The sequence below is a fragment of the Salmo salar genome, chromosome 09 (genome assembly GCF_965601325.2).
Source record: "Salmo salar chromosome 09, fSalSal1, whole genome shotgun sequence".
NCBI classification, from domain to species: Eukaryota; Metazoa; Chordata; class Actinopteri; order Salmoniformes; family Salmonidae; genus Salmo; species Salmo salar.
Window position 1 is genome coordinate 160255185 of NC_138299.1, and position 14144 is coordinate 160269328.

The 14144-nt window shown below is 37.2% G+C and overlaps 1 protein-coding gene across 1 annotated transcript in view; it reads right to left on the bottom strand.

Annotated features, from left to right (window-relative positions):
- Positions 1-14144, bottom strand: part of ryr1b (ryanodine receptor 1b (skeletal)) — a 274065-nt gene that overhangs the window by 13322 nt on the left and 246599 nt on the right. The window contains 10 exon segments of the mRNA XM_082956507.1: positions 258-392; positions 504-650; positions 4512-4572; positions 4793-4969; positions 5866-5996; positions 6182-6523; positions 8672-8758; positions 9722-9890; positions 10482-10567; positions 12031-13155. Of these exon segments, the coding sequence (XP_082812633.1) occupies positions 258-392; positions 504-650; positions 4512-4572; positions 4793-4969; positions 5866-5996; positions 6182-6523; positions 8672-8758; positions 9722-9890; positions 10482-10567; positions 12031-13155 (2460 nt within the window).

The window sequence follows — 14144 nt, forward strand, 5'->3', positions numbered from 1 at the left end:
GGCAAGTCAGTTAAGAACAAATTGTTATTTACAATGACAACCTGGACGACGCTGGGCCAATTGTGCGCCGCCCCTATGGAACTCCCAATCACTGCAGGATGTGATACAGCCTGGATTCGAACCAGGAACTGTAGTGACGCCTCTCGCACTGAGATACAGTGCCTTAGACCGCTGCGCACACTCGGGCGCCCATCACTTTTCGAGAACCATAGTTTCAGGTAATATCATCAGTTAAGCCACAGGAGATTTTGACTCACGGTCATCATGTCGTCACACTTCATGTCCGGTTCGTCCTCGTCCTCGCTCATGTTGTAGAACTTCCTAAAGAAGTTGAAAGCCACGACGGTGTAGAGATACACCACCACTGCTAGCAGACCCACAGTCATCATAAGCTACAGAGGGAGAGAGAGATATAGGGAAGAGGAGGCACTACAGTTAGATCTAGTTTATTTATTCACACTCATTGGTCTGATGGGAGAAACTACATTTGACTGGGTCGGTACCTGTTTGCCGTTGTGTGTGACGGAGGAGAGGATGGTGCGCAAATCTTTCACACCAACGGCGATGTCCATCAAGTGACAGGCGAAGAAGAAGTTGTTGAAGTGTCCCAGCAGAGACATGACCATGTACCAGACTAGATAGAGGAACGTCTAGAAGGGGGGGGGGGGGGGGGGGGGGGGGCAATATCAGTATTAGAGTTGCAAAGCTACCGGTACTTTACCAAAGTTACTGGAATCTTCAGTAATGTTGGTAATTAACAGAAAATCTATGGCAATCTATAGTTACTTTGGTAAATTATACTTGAATTACTCATTTTTATTACTCATAAATGATTAATTTTTTTATATCAGAGTTCATATTTTCCATGAGTTTCTAGTAGATAGACCATATGGTTCAAGAGAAAATAGGCTAATTAATGAAAAAAGCATCTAATCAACAATGGCAATATTTTCAATTAACTCTGCAACTCTTCCAACTATTGAATTTTTTTCACAACTGCCACCAGTTTGATGCAGAAACAATGACAAAAACAAATGCATACTTACATAGTAAAATAAATAAAAGTGCGTAAAAAAATTACATGTTACTCGTTTCAGAAAACTAGGCGTATGTCGCACGCCTCTACTTCACAGGAGCGGCATAAGTGTAAACTATTTTATTTTGTCAAAATGCATTTGTTTGGCAGAAATGCCGTCTGGAACATGTGAATTTTCATGTGCCTTAGTAACAAACATGTACGCCATCTGTAAATACAAATACAATTGTTAACCTGTTAGGGCTAGGGGGCAGTATTTACACGGCCGGATAAAAAACGTACCCGATTTAATCTGGTTACTACTCCTGCCCAGTAACTAGAATATGCATATAATTATTGGCTTTGGATAGAAAACACCCTAAAGTTTCTAAAACTGTTTGAATGGTGTCTGTGAGTATAACAGAACTCATATGGCAGGCAAAAACCTGAGAAGATTCCATGCAGGAAGTGGCCTGTCTGAGAAGTAGTGTTTCATCTTGGCTCTTTTTATTGAAGACTGAGGATCTTTGCAATAACGTGACACTTCCTACGGCTCCCATAGGCTCTCAGAGCCCGGGAAAAAGCTGAACGATATCGAGGCAGGCTCTGGCTGAAACACATTATCGCTTTTGGCAAGTGGCCGATCAGAGTACTATGGGCTTAGGCGCATGCCCGAGTCGACCGAATGCTTTATTTTCTTTCGTCTGTTTACCTAAACGCAGATTCCCGGTGGGAATATTATCGCTTTTTTATGACAAAAATGGCATAAAAATTGATTTTAAACAGCGGTTGACATGCTTCGAAGTACGGTAATGGAATATTTAGATTTTTTTTGTCACGAATTGCGCCATGCTCGTCACCCTTATTTACCCTTTCGAATAGTGTCTTGAACGCACGAACAAAACGCCGCTGTTTGGATATAACTATGGATTATTTTGAATCAAACCAACATTTCTTATTGAAGTAGAAGTCCTGGGAGCGCATTCTGACGAAGACAGCAAAGGTAATAACATTTTTCTTATAGTAAATCTGACTTTGATGAGTGCTAAACTTGCTGGGTGTCTAAATAGCTAGCCCTGTGATGCTGGGCTATCTACTGAGAATATTGCAAAATGTGCTTTCACCGAAAAGCTATTTTAAAATCGGATATATCGAGTGCATAGAGGAGTTCTGTATCTATAATTCTTAAAATAATTGTTATGCTTTTTGTGAACGTTTATCGTGAGTAATTTAGTAAATTCACCGGCAGTGTTCGGTGGGAATGCTAGTCACATGCTAGTCACATGCTAATATAAAAAGCTGGTTTTTGATATAAATATGAACTTGATTGAACAAAACATGCATGTATTGTATAACATAATGTCCTAGGGTTGTCATCTGATGAATATCATCAAAGGTTAGTGCTACATTTAGCTGTGGTTTGGGTTTATGTGACATTATATGCTAGCTTGAAAAATGGGTGTCTGATTATTTCTGGCTGGGTACTCTGCTGACATAATCTAATGTTTTGCTTTCGTTGTAAAGCCTTTTTGAAATCGGACAGTGTGGTTAGATTAATGAGAGTCTTATCTTTAAAATGGTGTAAAATAGTCATATGTTTGAAAAATTTTAGTTTTTGCATTTTTGAGGAATTTGAATAACGCGCCACGGGATTACACTGGCTGTTGAGTAGGTGGGACGCAAGCGTCCCACCTAGCCCATAGAGGTTAAAGTGTACTGATAGCTAGCTAGCTAACGTTACGTGTATGATCTGTGTAGTAATATTATTCGTATGTCAGAACCATTTGCATTGCTAGTTATAGCCTAATGTTAGCTAGCTAACATTGAACCTGGTTGGTTAGCTACCTGCTGATTCATGCAGTAACGTCATGATTTGGGATTATGGTTCATCGTTTAGCTAGCTAGCTACATGTATAAACAAAAAGACTCCACTATGCAAGTAACCATTTCAGTAGAATGTTCATGATGTCACTGTGACAACTGTCGATAGACGTAGCTGGTAAATTCGCTTTGGCTATCTACTCCGATTTCAGAGCACTCTCATCTGAATGTGCCAGAGCGCAGAATAACTGAAGCATGTATGAACACTCAACACATTTTACATTTTAGTCATTTAGCAGACGCTCTTATTCAGAGCGACTTACAGTAGTGAATGCATACATTTCATACAATTTCATACATATCATACATTTTTTTTTTTTTTTTTTTTCCTGTGCTGGCCCCCCGTGGGAATTGAACCCACAACCCTGGTGTTGCAAACACCATGCTCTACCAACTGAGCTACAGGGAAGCCCGTTGAATATGGACGGTGTCGGTAAACGTTGGCAAAAAAAGCGTAATAAAATTGTTGCGAGCAGCACAGTTGCAGTCACCAACACTCTGGATAACATAAAAACAGCCTAACCAGCTCTGCTAGGGGGAGTAAAATGGTCAGAGTGAGCTGTTCTCTCATTTGTGTCTGGAAGTAGCTAGCAAGCTAGCCAACGTTAGCAAGTTAGCTTGAGTGCTTGACTGCTGTTGTTAGGTCAGAACGCTCCAAGAGCGAAATGCTGAGTTTATGAATGGATAATCTGCCAACGCTCTGAGTTTACGAACGCCCAGAGCATACTCTGAGCACACACTCCAGATTAAATGTACGAACACACCCATAGTATAAAACAGCCTTTAGTCTTGAAATCTTTGGTTGTTTAGTACACTACCGTACTCACTCTGTTTAGCACATGGCCTCACATGTGAATCCTTAAAGAGATGGGTGGGTCTAAGGCTTTAGAGGGTGTGAACGATGCTGAATGTGTTTAGACAAAGAAGAGCTATCCAGTAGGTTTACCAAAACATTCAAGGGGCATTTTCTCAAAGTGAGGTCACAAGTTTATCAACTTTCAAAGCAGAATTACTTTCCCATTGTTCCTCAAATGCAGTGTATGATATATAATTGTCTAGCTCTGAGTCTCTACTTTTATCTAATGTAAAAAAAACACAATTTCAAATTTCGCTACATAAGACCGAATCAAGCCGGTCGGTCACATATAAAATATATTTCATGCTGAAACCCTCATATTAAACACCAATGGTATTCACTAAGTTGATGGTTTGAATTTAGGATAATGTTTTACAGCTTTGTCAATCTATTTTTTATTTGAAAATCATCTTATTTCATTATTTCATATATTTTACATAGGCCACACAGAGAACAAGGCCACACAGAGGGCAAGAGATAATTACAGACACCTGTACAAATCTGAAGTACCGGAAATGGCCACCAAAATTCTGGTAGTTTACTGTTAAACTTCAAATGTTTCCAGTAATATACCCTCCCTTTGTAACCATAATCAGTATCATAGGATCAGTACTACTACAGCAATACTGCAGTACTACAGCAATACTACTATAACAATACTACAGACAGAGAAATGGCCAAGTACCACACTAGATACAGGAATGTCTAGAAAACTCCACATTCACTGGAATACTACAGCATGGTCCAGTATTGACTTACGTTGTCAGTGAAGACCACCCCGAACTTCCAAATCTGGTATTTGATGTCAATGGAGATAATCCTATGGAGAAAACAACACGTTTACTTCCCAGCAAACACACAACTACTACATAACTACCTCACAAAGCTGTCTCAATGTTGACTTCAGATTGTGCCATCTTACAAGTTGTACCAGTTGTATGTGCTTGTACATTGCTTGTTTGTTGTGCAAATTATTTACTAGTGAATTTGTATAATGTACTGTATGCTTTCTGCAGATCAGCGGGGGTGTGTTTACATACCAGCTTAACATGCCACTCTCTGGTTCGGGTTTCTTCTCTTGTGTCATGGCGCTGACGTCCAGAGAGGCCAGGTCCATCCCAAGCAGCTCTGCGATCCTCTCCCTACCGTATATGTCGCCGTACTTAGCCAGCACCTTTGTCTTCACAAACTTGTCCCAGTAGTTGTTAGGGAATGACCTGTGTGGAAAATAAACATACTTTGAGAGAAGGGTCAGGGTTGGAAGATGGGTGTATCAATGCTATCTGTTTATTCCTTTTTATATTCTCATTGAATCTAAAAGAGAATGGTGGTGTTTTTTGTTTTTTTACAATCACAAATAAAAGAGGTATTAGAGGACAGCCCTGTCTGGTTCCACCTTAAATCACTAACTGATGTAACAATGAGTACGGTTACATGCACACAATAATACAATTATTGTGAATAGTCAGAGACATATAATAGTTAGATTTAAATCTTTACATCCTTTACAGGAAGAATGATTTCCCTAACAATACTGTTTACATGGATACATCTAAAATCACACTACGTGATGGGACTTTGATAAATGCAGAAAATCAGCAATAAAAATTAAAAAATGTTCCATGTTATTTTTGGGAAGCCTATTTGCTTCTGGGTTCAGATATATAACATTTGTATGTGAAAACTAATTCTAAGATGCATACTGTACTTTTTCTGAACTCATCTTCATTCGCACATAAGATGGAGGGTTGCACTGCTGATGCTTGCTAATGCGTAGATCAAATACACTGCTGGAATTCTGATGAACCTGATTAAACATGTTATTAATAATTCAAAAGATTTCTCAGAAAAAACAAGGTGTTTGAATTTTTTCGGATGCTTACTTCAACTATGACCTTACACACCGATTAGGATAAGCAGAGTAATGTGTTTACATGACTAATGCCATACTCGACCTACTGCCATAATCAGTTTAATATCGAATTATTGGTGTGCATGTAAACATACTCAGTGTTTTTCACCTGACTAGATAACTGATCCAAGGGTTAGGATTTAAATCAGATTCAGGGTTAGGGTTTAGAGGTCAAAGGTCAGGGGTCAAGAAGAGTCTTACGGGGTGTTGAGCACCAGTCGGTCCCACTGTCCCTTAATGTCATCGTCTTCTGGTTGCTCGGTGACATAGAGACCGTCAAACTCCAGCTTCCTAGCCAGCTCCTTCTCCCTCTTAAAGATGACCAGAGGAACCTGAAGGAAGACACACACCATCAGTGACTGCTTCTCCCATGGGGGTGTAGGGTGTGTGTGTGTGTGTGTGTGTGTGTGTGTGTGTGTGTGTGTGTGTGTGTGTGTGTGTGTGTGTGTGTGTGTGTGTGTGTGTGTGTGTGTGTGTGTGTGTGTGTGTGTGTGTGTGTGTGTGTAGAACCCTGTACCTTGAGGCAGTTGTATCCGATGATACAGAGGAAAGCGATGACAGTGTGTATGATGGCCAGCATGGACAAACAGGGCTGCATGTAGCCCGTACTCTCCTCCAAGTAGAAAAAAAATGGTCCTTCCTCCTCATCATCATCATCACCACCATCATCATCACCACCATCGTCAAATGGATCAATTCCAGAACCACCCTCGTCCACAGCTCCGGAACCCTCGAACAACCCGGAACCCTCGAACGCGGCGGAGCCCTCGAACAGGGCGGAGCCCTCGAATAGGGCGGAGCCCTCGAACATGGCGGAGCCTTCAATGTCCTCTGACTCCTCCTCTACATCATATCCAACCTTGTAAAACAGGAAGATTAGGTGAGTATAATATCATGTTAATATATATTATATTATTATACTTTATATTATATTATTATATTATTTTACATTATATTATTATATTATTATACTTTATATTATATTATTATATTATTATATTATTATATATTATATCATATTAGTATATATTATATATTATATTATTATACATTATATTATATTATATTATTATATTATTTTACATTATATTATTATATTATTATATTATTATATATTATATCATATTAGTATATATTATATATTATATTATTATACTTTATATTATATTATATTATTATATTATTTTACATTATATTATTATACTTTATATTATATTATATTATTATATTATTATACATTATATTATATTATTTTACATTATATTATTATACTTTATATTATATTATATATTATATTATTATACATTATATTATATTATTTTACATTATATTATTACACATTATATTATATTATTTTACATTATATTATTATACATTATATTATATTATATTATTATATATTATATCATATTAGTATATATTATATATTATATTATTATACATTATATTATTATACATTATATTATATTATTTTACATTATATTATTATACATTATATTATATTATATTATTATATTATTTTACATTATATTATTATATTATTATATTATTATATATTATATCATATTAGTATATATTATATATTATATTATTATACATTATATTATATTATTTTACATTATATTATATTATATTATTATATTATTTTACATTATATTATTATATTATTATATTATTATATATTATATCATATTAGTATATATTATATATTATATTATTATACATTATATTATATTATTATATATTATATCATATTATTATACACTGTATTCTATTATATTATTATACATTATATTATATTATAATATTATTATACATTATATTATTTACATTTACATTTACATTTAAGTCATTTAGCAGATGCTCTTATCCAGAGCGACTTACAAATTGGTGCATTCACCTTATGATTATTATTATTATTATACTATTATACATTATATTATATTATTATATTATTATATTATTATATATGATATTATATTATTATACATTATATTCTATTATTATACATTATATTCTATTATTATACACTATATTATTATACATTATATTCTATTATTCTGTATTATATTAATATACATTATATTCTAGTATTCTATATCTATTATTCTATATTATATCATATTATATATTATATTATTATACATTATATTATTATATTATTATATATTATATCATATTATTATATATTATATTATATATTATATTATTATACATTATATTATATTATTATATATTATATCATATTATTATACACTGTATTCTATTATTCTATATTATATCATATTATATTATATATTATATTATTATACATTATATTATTATATTATTATATTATTATATATTATATCATATTATTATATATTATATTATTATACATTATATTATATTATTATATATTATATCATATTATTATACACTGTATTCTATTATTCTATATTATATTATTATACACTATATTCTAGTATTCTATATCTATTATTATATATTATATCATATTATTATATATTATATATTATATTATTATACATTATATTATATTATATATTATATCATATTATTATATATTATTTTATTATATCTTATATAATAGCAAGAACCGCCTCTGCAGTTTAGAAAATGATGTCATAATGCTGTGCTGATAAACATTTACAACACATATTTAACATCATATTATATTCTATAATTCTATATTATACGTTATTATATTATTCTATACGTTATTATATTATATTAACATTTTTATTTAACTAGGCAAGTCAGTTAAGAACAAATTTTTATTTACAATGATGGCCTAGGAACAGTGGGTTAACTGCCTTGTTTAGGGGCAGAATGACAGATTTGTACCTTGTCAGCTCGGGGATTCGATCTTGCAACCTTCCGGATACTAGTCCAACACTCTAACCACTAGGCTACCTGCCGCCCCATATTATATGATTCTATATTATATGATTCTATATTATTTTATTCTATATTATATTATACATGATTCTATCTTATGTTTCACCTTGTAGAAGAGCAGGATGAAGTTGAGGGCAAAGGCGATGAAGAGAGCCAGGAAGCGCAGGTTGTAGAAGTTACGAGACAGATAGTTCTGGTAGGAGACAGAGAAACAGGTTGTAGAAGTTACAGGTCTGATAGTTCTGCTTGGAGACAGTAAAATTGGTAATGTATTGGTAATGCATTGGTAATGTATTGGTAATGTATTGGTCATGTATTGGTCATGTATTGGCAATGCGGGATTGGTAATGTATTGGTAATGTATTGGTAATGTATTGGTCATGTATTGGTCATGTATTGGTCATGCATTGGCAATGTATTGGTAATGTATTGGTAATGCATTGGCAATGCATTGGCAATGTATTGGTAATGCATTGGCAATGCATTGGCAATGCATTGGTAATGCATTGGTAATGTATTGGTAATGCATTTGGTAATGTAATGTAATGTATTAGTAATGTATTGGTAATGTATTGGTAATGCATTGGCAATGTATTGGTAATGCATTGGTAATGTATTGGCAATGCATTGGTAATGTATTGGTCATGTATTGGTCATGTATCGGTAATGCATTGGTAATGTATTGGTAATGTATTGGTAATGCATTGGTAATGTATTGGTAATGTATTGGTAATGCATTGGTAATGTATTGGTAATGTATTGGTAATACATTGGTAATGTATTGGTCATGTATTGGTCATGCATTGGCAATGTATTGGTAATGTATTGGTAATGCATTGGCAATGCATTGGTAATGTATTGGTAATGCATTGACAATGTATTGGCAATGCATTGGTAATGTATTGGTAATGTATTGGTAATGCATTGGTAATGTATTGGTAATGTATTGATAATGTATTGGTAATGTATTGGTAATGCATTGGCAATGTATTGGTAATGTATTGGTAATGCATCGGTAATGTATTGGTAATGCATTGGCAATGTATCGGCAATGTATTGGTAATGCATCAGTAATGCATTGGTAATGTATTAATCATGACCGATAATGTATTGGTAATGTATTAATCATGACCGATAATGTATTGGTAATAGTCACCATGAATTTGATCCTCTGGATCTCTAGCTCATTCCAAAGCTCATAGCCCTCCTCCGCAGGTTTCTTCTCCTTCTTTGCCTTGGTCTTCAATGTTTCCTCCTTCACTTCCTGTTCTTCCTCTTTTACCACGGGCTCAGCCTCCTTCTCTGCCTTCTCTCCATTCTCATTGCTGCAGGACAATTCATCAATCAATCAGTCAATCATTCAATCATTCATTCAGTCAGTCAGTCAGTCAGTCAGTCAGTCAGACAGTCAGTCAGACAGTCAGTCAGTCAGTCAGACAGTCAGTCAGACAGTCAGTCAGTCAGACAGTCAGTCAGTCAGTCAGTCAATCAGACAGTCAGTCAGTCAGTCAGTCAGTGAGTCAGTCAGTCAGTCAGTCAGTGAGTCAGTCAGTGAGTCAGTCAGTCAGTGAGTCAGTCAGTCAGTCAGTCAGTGAGTCAGTCAGTCAGTGAGTCAGTCAGTGAGTCAGTGAGTCAGTGAGTCAGTCAGTCAGTCAGTCAGTCAGTCAGTCAGTGAGTCAGTGAGTCAGTGAGTCAGTCAGTCAGTCAGTCAGTCAGTCAGTCAGTCAGTCAGTCAGTCAGTGAGTCAGTCAGTGAGTCAGTCAGTCAGTGAGTCAGTCAGTCAGTCAGTCAGTGAGTCAGTCAGTCAGTGAGTCAGTCAGTCAGTCAGTCAGTCAGTCAGTCAGTCAGTCAGTCAGTCAGTCAGTCAGTGAGTCAGTGAGTAAACACGATAATAAAACAAGAAAGAGAAGACTCACTCAGCCTTCTCCTCCTCTGGGGGTGTCTCTTCCTCTGGTTCTGGCTCTTCTCTTTCTTCACCCTCTCCTCCGGATGTTGCTGCCAGCTACAACACACCACACACTGTCAACAACTGGAACAACACACTGTCAACAACTGGCACAATACACTGTCAACAACTGGAACAACACACTGTCAACAACTGGAACAACACACTGTCAACAACTGGCACAATACACTGTCAACAACTGGAACAACACACTGTCAACAACTGGAACAACACACTGTCAACAACTGGAACAACACACTGTCAATAACTGGAACAACACACTGTCAACAACTGGAACAACACACTGTCAATAACTGGAACAACACACTGTCAACAACTAGAACAACACACTGTCAATAACTGGAACAACACACTGTCAACAACTGACAACAACACACTGTCAACAACTGGAACAACACACTGTCAACACACTGTCAACAACTGGCACAACACACTGTCAACACACTGTCAAAAACTGGAACAACACACTGTCAACACACTGTCAACAACTGGAATAACACACTGTCAACAACTGGAACAACACACTGTCAGCAACTGGCACAATACATTTACATTACATTTACATTTACATTACATTTACAATACACTGTCAACAACTGGAACAACACACTGTCAACATCTGGCACAATACACTGTCAACAACTGGAACAACACACTGTCAACAACTGGCACAACACACTGTCAACAACTGGCAACAACACACTGTCAACAACTGGCAACAACACACTTTCAACAACTAGAACAACACACTGTCAACAACTGGCACAACACACTGTCAACAACTGGCAACAACACACTGTCAACAACTGGCACAACATCCTCACAGTCTATCATGTATAAATGATATACAAATAACATAACTAAGGCGATGAGTTTTCTCCTGACCATGTGGCCGGACCAGATCAGTTTAAGTGGTTAGGAAAACATAGAAACTGTATATAATACAGTGCCCTCCGTAATTATTGGGATATTTACATGTTTTATTATTCTTTTGACTGTATACTTCAACAGTTTGAAATCAAACCATGAGTATGAGGTGAAGGTGCAGACTGTCAGCTTTAATTTGAGGGTATTTTCATTCATATCGGGGGAACCGTTTAGAAATTACAGCACTTTTTGTACATAGTCTCCTCACTTTAGGGGACCAAAAGTATTCAAACAAATTCACTTATATGTTTATTAATGTATTAAAAAGTGTAGTATTTGTTCCCATATTCATAGTACATAATGACTACATCAAGCTTATGACTTTATAAACGTGTTGGATGCATTTGCTGTTTGTTTTGGTTGTGTTTCAGATTATTTTGTACTCCAATAGAAATTAATGGTAAATAATGTATCGTGTCAATTTGGAATTTGATTTCAAATCTGAACTTTTGGAGTATAGAGCCAAAAGAAGAAAACGTGCTGCACTGTTCCAATAATTACAGAGGGTACCGTAACATAATAAATAAATAAATAATAATAATAATATAATAACATCATGGGTGTAAACTAACCAGCTTCCTCTTGAGCAGTGGGGTTCCCTCTGGAGTGGGGGGCTCTACAGTTGTGGTCTCCCCAAAGTCTCCCAGCCCCCCAGGGGTGTCGAACCCAGGCATACGTCCTCCCTCCTTCTCCTCACCATCCCCTCCCTCCTCTCCTTCCTCTCCTCCTCCCACGTCTCTTTCCTCTCCTCCGTCTATCCCCTCCTGACCCTCATCGGCACCTGGCTCAGGTGGCAGTTCATCATGCACCTCATCTTGCGTTGGGTCCGGCATGCTGGCCAAGAGCTCAGTCACCGTGATCTTCTTGGCACCCTCTACCAGTTCTCCTCCAAACAGGGTGCTCCAGATCAGCATGAAGAAGCCCTTACACACACTGTAGATGAAAGACAGGATACCAAACAGGATGGTGTAGATGAACGTGGCCAAGCCCACCACCATATCCTTCAGAGTCATCTTCCTAAGCTTACGGTAGCGCCGCCGCAGATTCTTGAAGGTGAACATGTTGAAGAAGTTCACCACGCTTGTCAGGAAGTCAGAGAACGCCGAGCTCGACTCGGGAGGCATCTCTTCTCCATTTTCGTCCAACTCTCCTCCTCCTCCTCCTCCTCCTCCTCCTCCTTCTTCCTCTTCATCCTCTGAGTCTACCACCTCCTCTTCCTCCTCCTCAGAAATCTGTGAGGCGATGTTCATCTCAAAGATGGTGTCCTCGCAGAAGTTGACAAACAACTCCATTTTCTCGCTCTCCCCGCCCTCGTTGACCACGTCGAAGATGAACTGTCTCTTGGATTCTCTGACCTGCGGCATCTCCCACTGGTTCCTGTTGGCCTCGCTGATCTCAAAATAGATCCTCTCGATCTTCCTGCTGGCTCCCATGATCTCTATCCGGCCAAGGAAGGGTCTAAAGTAGTTGAGGACGCTCTCGGCTTGCTCAAGAAAGTTCTGTAGTCGCGTATCGTGGGGTACGTGCTCAGACAGGTTGGTGAGCAGTACGGCGATGTTGAAGCCGATGTCCTTGGCCGGCTCCTGGAAGCGGTCGGCAAACTCCTCAAAGTTGATCATCTCGTTCTCGTCGGCCTCGGAACAAGACAGAAGGAACTGGATCTCAGACGGAGAGTATTGCTTCTGGCTGTCCATGGCCTGAAAGGAAGGAATCAATTAATTAATCAAACCATACATTTGCCTCAGCCATGTGAGTATAACAACAACCCACATTTAAAACACAATAAAATCTGTATATTTCCACGGTCCATGTTTTCCTTTTGGCATGTGAGTGGGCAGCTAGGGAAAGATTGTCAGGACATACATTGGGAACTCCAAAGGCACAAAATAGGAAAATACACAGCCTTCCCTGTGGCTCAGTTGGTAGAGCATGGTCTGTGCAACGCCAGGGTTGTGGGTTCGATTCCCATGGGGAGGCCAGTATTAAAAAAAATGCATAAAATTAAAATGAAATGTATGTATTCACTACTGTAAGTTGCTCTGGATAAGAGTGTCTGCTAAAATGTGAAATGTACATACATGTGGTGCCTTGAAGTGTAGTAACAACAGAACCATAAACCATGCAGTCAACCTGAAACCAGCTCATTGGCTTGATAATGAACACAGCTGACCTCACGTAGGCTCTTTACGAGTGTGGCTGGTTACTCATTCAGCTGCTTGGTTTCCCCTCACTCAAGGGGAGAGGACTGAGGGAGCATATAGCTCTGTTTTGGGAACTTAGATTTTCTGAACACTTAAGTTTGATTCTTGAAGAGATGATTAGATTATAGGCAATAAAAGCTATTTTGTTTAGAATTTGACTTTATCTCATGAGCCTTTTTACTAGAAACCTAGTCTAGTTCTAGTCAGTGGCAGCACGGACTGTCACAATACAATGCATATACACTGAATACAAAACATGCTCTTTCCACCACACAGACTGACCAGGTGAATCCAGGAGAAAGCTAGGATTCCGTATTAATGATACCTGTTAAATCCACTTCAATCAGTGAGCCTTCCCTGTGGCTCAGTTGGTAGAGCATGGTGTGTGCAATGCCAAGGGTTGTGGGTTCGATTCGGTAGGCCAGGGTTCGATACGGTAGGCCAGTATAATTTTTATTTTTTTTAAATGCATGAAATTAAAATGA